General features: G+C 46.3%; 1 protein-coding gene across 9 annotated transcripts in view; it reads left to right on the forward strand.

The window, feature by feature from the left end:
* LOC138583059 (uncharacterized) overlaps nucleotides 1-6,910 on the forward strand; it is a 433,873-nt gene extending 426,963 nt beyond the window's left edge. For all 9 annotated transcript variants that reach the window (XM_069654971.1, XM_069654972.1, XM_069654966.1 and 6 more), the window contains one exon: nucleotides 37-6,910. In XM_069654971.1, the coding sequence (XP_069511072.1) occupies nucleotides 37-122 (86 nt within the window). In that variant the 3' untranslated portion in view covers nucleotides 123-6,910. The remainder of the gene's footprint in view (nucleotides 1-36) is intronic.
* Nucleotides 6,911-11,775: the final 4,865 nt, after the last annotated feature.

The following is an 11,775-nucleotide window of genomic DNA, read 5'->3' on the forward strand; positions in this document are numbered from 1 at the left end:
ATGATCTGATTATAATGCTTTGTTTATTTTATTTAGGAGAACCCTTTGACGATTCTGAAGAGAAGTCGACAGATTCCATTTCGGTGTCTCCTGATGAGGTGTTTGGTGTGAGCACTGCGTGACCTCTGTACACCGCTTTTCAATCTCAGTAATATCTTCCTTCCCAGAGAGAGGTTCCGGCAGCACCAGCGCACAGGCCTTGTAGGCAGGAACACAAAGAGGACTGTGCTCTCATGCATATCATAGAATCCTGAACAATAATGTGGATTTGGGAGTTAGTAATATGTCAAGTGTATTGCCCTGCCTCTCTACGTTACAGTAAAGATATTGCAACTTTAGATACAGGTGTTCATGAGCAGTTTAGAATAATTGGATTTGTGAGGGAGCCATAGAAAGATCGGGAGCTCATTCAGCTCCAATGGGTACAACTCATGTACAGTGTAAATAATTGAAGGTTCCTGGAAGTGTACATTTAATTGCAGGAAGACTTAGAAATATATTAATGTATTGGTGGGTTAACGGGCCCCACTTTTATGCCAAGTAGAGGCCCATATTACTCTGTAACCACTAGAATCAATCGTACATATTTACAATCCGTATGATCGCCAGTTATTAACCTTAATCACACTCACAGGCATGTACTCTATTTCTTAAAAGTAATAGTTCAGAAGTTCTGTTCTCCATGCATTAAGTCCTGTCCCCTTTCCGCTATACTTATGGGATGTCCCGAGGAACTGGGACATGAGCGCAGCTGGTTGCCAAGCAGTAGTGACTTTTATTTAATGGAACCTCACACGCTCTGACCACGCGACTCTGATGCAAACCTGCAACTTTGTGGAAACAAGAAATAAGTTAAGTGAACCTTTTTTCTCCTGGGCACCTTATGGAGGGGATGTTCTGAAAACAGACATCACTTGCCAGAGAGGGGTCATACAGAGACTCTCCCATCCCAGTAGGGCAAAAAGCACTAGACCACTTTCTGGACTCAACTCGGGGACTCCCACAGTACCCCACTCTAGTGCATTATCGAGGCACAGGCTCAGGATATGTGATCGCCCTGACGAAGACATACCCTGTGTCATCTGACAGCATGCGACCACTCTCTAAGAGGCCCATTCCCTCAAGGGTGGGTGGTGCCTTGTAGCTCATTTTCATAACTTCATTGTTACACCCGATAGGTAGGCCTTCTAAAGGGTATCATTGGGGAGGCATTGCCTACATCTAGTGCTGCAACTCCGACCCGGGAGAAAGGTCCAAGCAGTCCAACGGCGACAACAAAACAAATCGTACGGACATCAGAGGCATTGTCGCCACCAGTGAATGTGCCTCTCGCGTGCCTACGAGTGCAGCGATGGATGCCTGCCACAGACGGTAACACGTGTCCCTTTCCTGTGGCCTCAATAGCTACAACAGATAGGACAGAAGACTGGGATGAAATCCTGTAAGTGGTAAAGGTTTTTAACAAGAGAATCTGTGATGTTCTGGAATCCCTGGAGCGGTCCATGGAAGGTTTTCCTGCTGTAGACACAGGTGTGCTTGCAGATGGGCTTCCTCAAAAAAATAGATAAGGCTGGGATCCCATTTCAGTCGGACGTGATGAGTACAGCAGATAAACTATAGGAAAAGCCTCGCAGTGTCCATCCTGTGAAAAATTAGCTGGGCGCTAAGTAGCTGCAGGTGCCCAGTAAAAAGTATTGTGTTGGCCCAAACCCGTCAGCGCAATTGGTGGTAGACTCTGCCTCCCTTCCGCAAAGCAAGCCCCCCCCCCATCTCCTCTACCTCTACCACAGGCCAACTTCTTCTGACCTTTTCCAGGAAAGAGGAAATAGAGAGGGTTGCCACAGACAGCAGAAAGGTGTTTTCTAACAGTGCCCCTACACCTTTGGCAGGCTAAGGCACACACAATCGTGGCTTTCTGTCATAGTAAAATCTGGAAAGAGAAGGAAGACTTTGTGCCCTACGTACATGGCGACCGCAGAGAGCAGTTCCTTGCAGGCCTTGGAGGTGCAAAGACCATTGCAACTGAAATGCATGAGCCAACACTGGGACATGTAGATACAGCTTAAAGAGGCATGTGTCCGGGCCATAAGGGGAGTGACCTGGCTGAAAAGCATGATGCCCCTTCCTGAGGTTCAGGAGCAAATAAGACCGTTTTACCCTCTTCCAGCTTTCCACAGAAGAGGAACTACACAATGAAATGTAACAGACCTTAATGGTGAAGGGTTTACCTTCAATTTCAAAACCGGTGCCGAAAACAAGCTCCTCCATTTGCCACAGGTCTTTCAAGGTGTTTCTCGCATGGACTCAGAGCGGAAACAGGCGAGGGAAGTCATTGTTTGAAACCCCTCAGAAGAGACAAAGGACATTGCAAGGATTCTTCTGCTCAGAGCGAGAAACCGAAGGTTTGAGCCTATGCCGTTCCAGCAGCATACAACTCAAGTTGGCGGCAGAATACCTCTCTATTTAACATCTTTGAGATAAATTACAGGACCCCTACTCCCACAATCCCCTCCTCTTTCCTAACAATTTCCGTCATATCTCCAAGAGAGGCTCTAAAAACTAGCGGAACTGTCTGTGATAGAGCAGGTTCCACTTCTTTAAGCTGCCCAACAATGTCAAAAAACAGGATGGGGGCTCAAATTCTCACAACCATGATCGAGGGCAATTGTCTATGTGCCATGGACCATCAGCATGTGCATATGCACATTCCAGTGTGGGGGACCCATAGGAAGGTCCCACAATTTTCTATCGATATCAGTGTCCTAGGTAATGTATTTCCTAGGTATATTTATCCAGGTAATGGTCTCCATAATGTCACAGATGCATCTCCACGGAATTAATAAATACCTCTGTTTGGATGATTAGTATGACTGGATAATGTCAAGGATCCAGTCAATAAGGTCCTCCTATCGGATTGTGCGCTGGTACTCACTGTAAACTAAGAGAAATCTACATTTACATCTACGCAGAGAATCCAGTACATTGCCTTAATCTGGGCCTGCAAAGTGGGGAAGGTCTTCCCTGCTGCCATGGAGAAGACTTAGAATCTACAATGTGCAAGGAATTTCTGAACAGCAGCTCCATGTCGGCATTCAAATTCCAAAGGCGCTTGGGTGTGATGGCCTGGTGTATCCTTGTGGTTCCTCTGACCAGACTGCACACAAGAGTCACCCAATTCCAGTCAGCGAACCACCGGCCACAAGACAGATTCAATCCGAATTGATCGGAAATCCTACAGAGATGCACTCGGTGGTGGTGGTAAGACCAGAGGAATCTCACTGTCGGGGTCTCATTCTTCCAATCACCTCACACGAGTACTCTCTCTTTGGATCTCCTTACTGACGGAATGGGGAGCAGTGTTGAATTCATAGGAGGTACACGACCTCTGGAATGTGGAGGAATCATTCCTTCACATCAGCTATTTGGGGGTGAAGGCAATGTTCTTGGTAATGGGGAAATTCCCACACACTTTTCTGGAGCAGCGGGTCTTCATGTACATGGACAGTATGCAGGCCATGTTTTATTTTAACAAGCCAAGGTGGACAACATCTTTAGCACTCTGGTTTCTGGCTACGGAGATTTGGAACTGGTGGCTGAATCACTTGGTTTCACCGATAGTCTCCCAACTAGCAGTAGAGGAAAATGTGTGGGCAGACTCGCTGAGCAGACAATGCCGTACTGCACACACATGGGAACTTGACAGGAAAGTCTTGCATCCCACTTTTAAAGCCTGCTGAACTCCTCTGCTAGATCGTTTCTCAAGCGAACAATACAAGAAATATGCTGTGTGTGCTTCATGGAGGGGGAGCTCCCTGGGTGATGCATTTCACCCCGTCCCTGGGATGGGCAGACCCTCTATGCATGTATTTCCCTTTCTCCCACTTCGAACGAAGGATCTGAACAAATTGAAGCCATCTGTGGGGTTTCACCTAATTCTGATAGGCCGAAGCGGACAGAAGAGGATTTAATACTCAGGCCTTCATCTCCTGAAGAGTGAACTTGTCGACTCCTACGGCATACATTGCACAGGTCATCTCGCTCAGCCGAGGGCATGGTTCTAATCGCTTCCTTTAGCAGCCTGGTTCCCGAGTACTCAGTGTATGAAGATGTGGGCCTCTCTGAGAAAAATGTAGCTATAACTAAATCTGCAGGAATGAAATCCAGCAGATCACAGTAGGCAAGGAAGTAGACTTGCTTCTTTCGCTGGTTTCTTGAAGAGCCATCCATCTGCATGGAGGCCTCAGCAGACGACCTTCTATCCTTCATCAGCTACTTGGCTGAATCAGCTGTTTCTCTAGCTACTTGTAGAACCCATTTATCTGATAGCTGTACAAACCCAATTGTGAAATGACATTTTAGTGCCCATTACGACTATTTTCACCATTCGAGGAAACGTCATCCACCGTGGGACGTAAATATTGCCCTATGATTTAATGCAAAAGCATTTTGAACCAATGCCCTTCTTTGATTTAAGGTTGGTCACCTTGAAAACAAATCCCCTCACACCTATCGGCAGCATTTGTGAGTTACAGCACTTTTATGGGACAGATCATTAGTGTCCAACCCTCCTCTCTGTTCAGAGATGCTTTCAAGTCTCCTATAAGTAGGAGTAATGCCTGGCAACTTCCACTTACCGTTCAGGGCTTGGCACCTGTATCCTCGTTGGCGTTCCTCTCTCCGATCTTGATGCACAACCGTTCTATGATCTTCCGTGTGAGAGAGGCAGCCAACTGATTGCGGTAGCTGGTCTGACATGGTACGCCACGCTGCGTGTCCTGAGCTCCAGGTACACCTGTGACGTTCCTGTGATGTTGCCGTGGTAACCGAAGGAAACGCCACAGGGCTCAATTAAAGACTGACATGCCTGTGACACGGCACGTCTTAACGCTCCATCCAGGCTGCTGCTTTTGTTGTCGTCTGGCTGTGTTACCTTTTGTCTGCTCAGGTCCTCTGCCAGCCTGCCCTGTTTCTTCCTTGGTCCTGTTTCGTGCCTTCCTGTCTCTGTGCTGCCTATGCCCTTGAGCCTGCTCAGGTCTCCTGCAAGCCCGCTCTGTTTCTTTCTTAGCCCTGTTTCCTGCCTACTTGGCTTAGTCCCTGATGTTTCCTTTTGCTTTTATGATTTCATGAGTGTCCTTTGTCTGGCCTTCCATTGCCTGCCTACATCGTACCTTTTTGCGTATGGCCTTTTTCACGTTAAGGCCTTTTTCTTGACATTTCGCTCTGGCCTTTTCTCTGCCTCCTAGTGTATCCTTTCTTGTCTATATTGGATACACTGCCAGAGTCCTTTAGACCTTCCAGTTCAGTGTCCGCACTGTCTTTGCATCACAGAAATACCGGAAGGCGAGCCTGTGGTGTGGGTGTCCGGTGTGCAGTCATTCCTGAGTACCAATTTCTCAGGGTGGTGGGGGGCTGGATTCTCCTGCTGCAGTCTTTGTTACTAAAACATGGCCATACGTCGTACCAGCTCGACTGTCAAGGCTCCAAATACCAATCAGGTATTTGACAGGATGGAGGAAAGGGGATGTAAGAGTAATAAAATGTTGCTCCGCATAGTGCACCTTTAGTTCATAATTCCCCCCTTTCCCTCATAGGCACTTCAACCATCCAGCGCTTAGAAAGTTACCAAGTTTGCAACCGGCTACGGTCCCATTCCCATTCCTTGGGACATCCCATAAGTATGGAGGAAAGTGGACTATGGACGGGGAGTATACTAATCACATGGTGAGAATGTTTTTGTAATAACCAGGTATTCACAGCACATGTAAATTGAACAATTAAAGGCCACATACTCTTTAGACACATTCCTTCTAAATACCAGCTACTCTTCATACCAAGTATTCCCTTCCAATACCAAATCCTCACGTCATATGCCAGGTATTGCCATCGAAAGCCGAGATACTTGCATCACATTTCATGCAGTGTCATCAAATGCCTTGTACAGTGGTGACCTGTCAGATATTGCCATAGTTACATCTCATATGACAAGCATGTCCATCACATGGCCAGATGCTCTCACTCATGTCAGGTATTTCCAGATGTACCAGGTGCTTTTATTAATGCCAGGTATTCCCATCAAATGTCACACTGACATAGTATGGCATGTATTGACATCAAATGCAATGTACTCAAATCAGATGTCAGTTACTTCCATTAAGTGCCGCATGCTCTTTTCATATGCCATGCATTGCCATAGGATGCTCAGATTCTCACACTAGATGGCTGGTATCAGCATGGAATAGCAGAACCTTCCGTTGCAGAGCAGGCATTGTTATTCACTGCCCAGTTGAATACATCACATGCCAAATATCATCATCAAATCGAGGTTCTGACATCCTATGCCAGACATTAGTAGGCAGCACCATCAAAAAGGCCACACACCATCAAATGCCAGGTGCTTGTTTCATATGTCAATGTTTTCATCAAATGCCAGTTGCTCATATCATATTACAACACTTGCTAGGTATTGTGTTTGAATACCAGGTACTCGCATATTATCCTGCCCACAAAGCAGCAAGACTGGCGAGACAGGTGGGGAAGGGTGAACGTGCGGAGGATGGGAGAGAGGCTTGGAGTCCCACCTCTACCCTGGCACAGAAGAAATCTATTATTCTTTCAGGATTAATGTCATATGGACATGCACTGCCAATGTCCTTTCAGACGTACAGCAACATTTTGGAAGATGCCAACTAGTCAGCTTCTACTTCTTCTCTAGTGATTACGTTGACCACTGTCTTCTCGGGTAGCCTGGCATCTAATCCCGACTCCTCCATTGCACAGTATTATTGCATGTAATGTTGGTCAGACCTCCTTACCTCCATGCACTAGAGTTGTCTTATCTGCCACAATTGGGAGCACTTTAAATGGACTGAGTAGCATCATATAATGAATAAATAAACTACAACTAAGAAAATCTGAAATGTCTTGTGTGCTTCCTTTTTGTTATTTATGTTGCATATCATTTTAGCCCATATTCTTCATCATGCCATTCATATTAAATACGCTGGTTCTGCACGCTGTGCGGAGTGTTGCGGAGAGTGTGGTTGTCCGTGGTTGCTGCCACAATATTTTTCACCAGTCTTTCCTCTATGGCTGTCTTTGGAGGCGGAGCATGAATTCACCTGGATACCTTAAAATCACAATTGCCGCGCAATAACACTGCACGGAGTGTTGCAGCGGGGGGTGTTGTCCGTGGTTTGACGTGGGTTGACGGGGCAACGTCCCCCTCCCTCCATGGTTGCCACACGGGCGCTGAATCTGCTGCAAGGATCTTCCCTACCCAACTCCAGGTAAGCCATTCCTGGGATCCCTTTGCTTTGACTGTTGCATTTTTTCCACCGTAATTTCTGTAAAATACAAAGACCCATAACAAGTTTATTTTCATCTAAGCACAGCGACTTCCTTACCCTAAAAGCAGCACCGCTATAGAGGCCGCGGGGAGTTGCCACTGACTTTGAAAAGTCTGCCTATCACATTACATTGAAACACAGGACCGGGCATACTTTTTGGACTTTAACGGCGCACATCCTTACAAACTAAAACAGGCGGTGACTGCGGGCTAGGTACGGCCTTTGAACCGCTTGGCGCTCCATTTCACAAAGTGACAGCTCTGCAATAGCAATCTATTAAAATCCCATTTGGAGGACAGTACGTACAATCGTGAAGTAAACACATTTAGAAAAAGAACTTGCTAATCTGTTTGTCACCAGAAGCATTACAATATATCACACCTGTGAAACCTTTTCTTACTACAGAGTGTTTCTCTATAAATCAGCACTCGGGGACTGTGGGCCAGGGTGGCCTTTGATCTGCTTGCTGAGCCCATCCTTTAAAGTCAAAGAGAATTGTGTGATCTGCGTTCATGGTGCTCGTGTGCATTGGCCCACCAAAAATTCAAGAAGAGTCTATGCCTTGCCCTTGGTCCAAAAACCTGGACATACCAAATGCCCTCAAACCGGAAATCTGCCCTGCGCAGCGCAACTGTAAGAAATCTACAATTGGGCAAACAACGTAGTACAACTTTAAGAACAAAGAAAAAAGTAGCCAAAATGGACGTCTTGGCACTGCAACATCACCTACAACCAGAAGTCACTGTTTTAAAAAAAATCAAAATCCAATCCCAAGAGCATCCTCGATATCCTCTGTTGAAACAAGAGACCACCAGTCTTCATCCCACACAATAGACAATAAGAACTGGTTACTAAACCTGGTGATAAGTCTGAAGAGGGCATCACTTGGAGGAGTTAAAGACCTACCCAGCCAGTTCTGTGAGGAGGACACTATTTATGTTAATGTTAATGTTAAAGGTCATTTGTACCGTGTACTATCACCACCGGAGTGGTCCCCTGGCGCTCTGGCGGCTCTGAAAGAGGGAGGGAGGGTGGGTCAGTGGGTGGAGGCTGGAAAAGTGCAAGATTGCAGTGATGTGCTGTTGGCAGCCTCAGCCCGGTGGTTCCGTCGGCTGGGCCTGGGGTGTATGCGGCCGGTAGTCGTCATGTGCTGATGTGTGAGTCTGTGTGTTTTTGTTTTGTTGTTGCAGTGTAGTGAAGTACGTGCGGTTTGCTGCGCTAGAGGTTTGTGGTTGTGTTTGGTTTGGAGTTTGAGAGGTGTATGCAGAGAAGGAAATTGTTAGTGGTATTGGTTAGTTTGTATCTCTATCCTGGACTGAACCGGTTGGGCTCGTGTAATCTTCCAGGACAGGATGCTTGTACACCCTGAGCCTCAGGAGGTACGTGCCCGTTTTTTCATTCGAGGCCGTTTGAGGATTTAGCTGTCCCCTCCGCCCGCTCCCTTAATAACCTTGCATGCTCCTCACCCCCTCCACGTGACTAGCGCAGCTGCTTGTGTCCATACTTCCGATTGTGTGGTGATTGGTGGTATCTTTTCCGTTCCACAGCCCAGTGGTACCTAGTTGTGGCTGTACGGGCGGTGGGGGATGGTAAGGGTTGGCTGGAGTAGTTGCCTCCGTTTCTCTGGGTCTCGCGGGTGGACCTCTGTGTCCAGCGTCAGCCCTACTGGTGCTCAGGGTACTTCTGTCGGATTCTAGGGGTTTGTCAATGTCCCTTTTTTGATGAGTCGTTTGTCTTATTGTTGTTTCGGTTTTAGTCTCTGGTGTTGAAGAGGCAGGTTTTTAGTAATTTTCTGAATTTAAGGTGATCTTTGGTGTTCCTTATTACTTTTGGGATGTTGTTCCAGGTTTTCGCGGCTAAGTGGTAGAAAGCGGTGCCTCCGAGTTTCTTCTTGATCTAAGGTTTTTGTTCCAGTCGGATTTCATTGGTTGACCTGAGCGGTCTCGTTGGCTTGTAGATTGTTATTTTTTTTTGTAGGAATTCTGCTCCTTGTCCGCTGATTGCCCTGTGCGTTATGCACATTGTTTTGAAGATGATACGCTGTTTTACTGGGAGCAAGTGTAGTGTTTTTAGGGCCGGGGTGATGTGGTCTCTTCTGGATAGTTTGAGGAGTAGTCTGGCTGCAGTGTTTTGGATCCGTTGTAGCTTCTTCAGTAGGTATTCCGGTATACCGAGGTAGAGGCTGTTTGCATAGTCAATACTTGACATGATGAGGCCGACGATGGTGAGTGTTTTGTGTGTGAAGGAAAGGAAAGGTAGTATTTTTCTTGCCGTGTGGAGGAGGAAGAAGCATTTCTTGACTGTTGCGTTTATTTGCGGTTCTAAGGTTAGGGTGTTGTCCATCAGGACTCCCAGATTTTTTACTACCTTAGATGGTGATGGTGTAGATCCCATTTCCGTTGGCCACGGGATGGCGGTTTCCTTCTCTTGGTCTTTGGATATGATCATGATTTCGGTTTTTCCTGGGTTGATTTTCAGGTTGTTGGCATTCATCCAGTTGAAAACTTCTTTTAGACAGTCGGTTAAGTTTGAATGATCGGCTTGGGTGTCTCCGATCTTGTAGATGATTTGAGTGTCGTCTGCGTAGTTGTAGCATTTGATGTTGTGTTTCTTGAAGATTCTGATTACTGGGGTTTGGTAGATGTTGAAGTACAGTGGTGATAGTGAGGATCCTTGTGGTACCCCACAGTCGTTGACTCGTGGGGTGGGGTTTGAAGGGTTTGATCCAGACGGTTTCAGTTCTGTCTGCTAGGAATGATTTAGTCCAGCGTAGCGCTGTGTCTGTTATGCCTATGTCTTCTAGTCTTTTGGTTAGGGTGTCATGGCTAACTGTGTCGAAGGCTGCGGAGAGGTCGAGTAGGATAAGGGCAGATGTTGTGTTGGCGTCTACGTTTGTTTTTAGGTCATCGCAGATGGATAGTAGTGCTGTTTCTGTACCTCTTGTGGGTCTGAAGCCGACTTGAGCTTGGTCTAGCAGGTGGTGTTCTTCAACGTATTCTTGGGTTAGTTTGTATACGTAGGTTTCGAGGAGTTTGGCCGGGTAGGGGATGTTGGAGATTGGTCTGTAGTTGGAGAGGTCATCTACGTCCCCGCTTGTGTTTTTCAGAAGTGGTTTGATGTAAGCCGATTTGAAGATCCTTGGTACTGTTCCTGTTGCCAGTGATAGATTTAGAAGGTTTCTGAAGTATTCTGCTGGTGTTCCTTGTCCGAGGATTGATTTGTAGATGTCCGGGGGGCAGGGATCCATCGGTGAGCCCGCTTTCTTGCTGTGTTTTATCAGCATTGCGAATGCCTCTGCTGATATTTCAGGGTAGTTATTGAGTTTGTGCTGCGGTTCTGATTTAGGTTTGTTTGGTTGTAAATCGCTGCTGGTTGGTCTCTGTTGGATGGTTTGTCGGATGTCATTGATTTTCTTTTTGAAGTGGTCTGCAAGGTTGTTGCATAGTTTCTCCGAGGGGGTTGGGGTGTTGTCACAGCCTGGTGGGTTTCTCATTTCTTTAATGATACGGAACATTTCTTTTTGTGTGTTGGTGGCATTTGTGATTCTGTCATCATAATGCCTTCTCTTTGCCTTTTGAATTTCCTTTTTGTATGCGCGAATGTGCTTCTGGGACATTGTTTTTTTGTCTGGATTGTAATCTTTCCTCCATTCCATTTCCATCTTTTTGTTTTCTTTTTTCATGGTGCTTAGTAGTGGGGTAAACCATTTTGCCATTGCTCTCTTTTTTGATGGTGTGAATGGTTTTTCTGGGGCCATCTTGTCAATTGTATCTGCAATCCATTTGTGTAGTATCTCAGCTTTCCCGTCTAGGTCAGCTAGGTCTAGTTCTGTTGTTGAGGGCTTGGTTAACTCCAGTTGTTCGAATAGGTTGCCTTTTTTGACGTCTTTCCAGTTTCTTTTTGTGGTGGCTGTGAGTTTGGGAGGTTGGATGTAGACTTGAGTAGGCAGAGTAATTACGAATGGGATAATGAGATGGTCACTCCACAGTATTTGTATCAGCGGTGCCGTGGTGATGATTTTTTTTTCTGCGAATATTGCGTCCAAGGTGTGTCCTGCCGAGTGAGTTGCGCCTTTTACTAGTTGGCGTAGTTTCATGGTGGCGAGTTGTTCAATCAGTGAGTTTTGGGCGTTGGCATGACTGTCTTCGAACCAGATGTTGAAGTCCCCCAGTATGATTAGGTGTTCGTGGTTGATGGCTATGTTGGTTATGGCTTCTATGAAGTTATCGACGAAGGATGCATCATAAGTTGGGGGTCTGTACACCAGGATGAATGTGATGTTGGTTTTTGGGCTAGCTGTTAGGTGTATGACCATGGACTCGCAGTTGGGGATGTTGAGTGGATCGTCTGTTCTTATTTTCAGCTGCTCTTTAAATGCTATTGCGATGCCTTCTCCTTTTTTGTTTTTCCTGTTTATTTGAAGGCATTT

The sequence above is a fragment of the Ambystoma mexicanum genome, chromosome 3q (assembly GCF_040938575.1).
Source record: "Ambystoma mexicanum isolate Mex_15411 chromosome 3q, UKY_AmexF1_1, whole genome shotgun sequence".
Taxonomy (NCBI): domain Eukaryota; kingdom Metazoa; phylum Chordata; class Amphibia; order Caudata; family Ambystomatidae; genus Ambystoma; species Ambystoma mexicanum.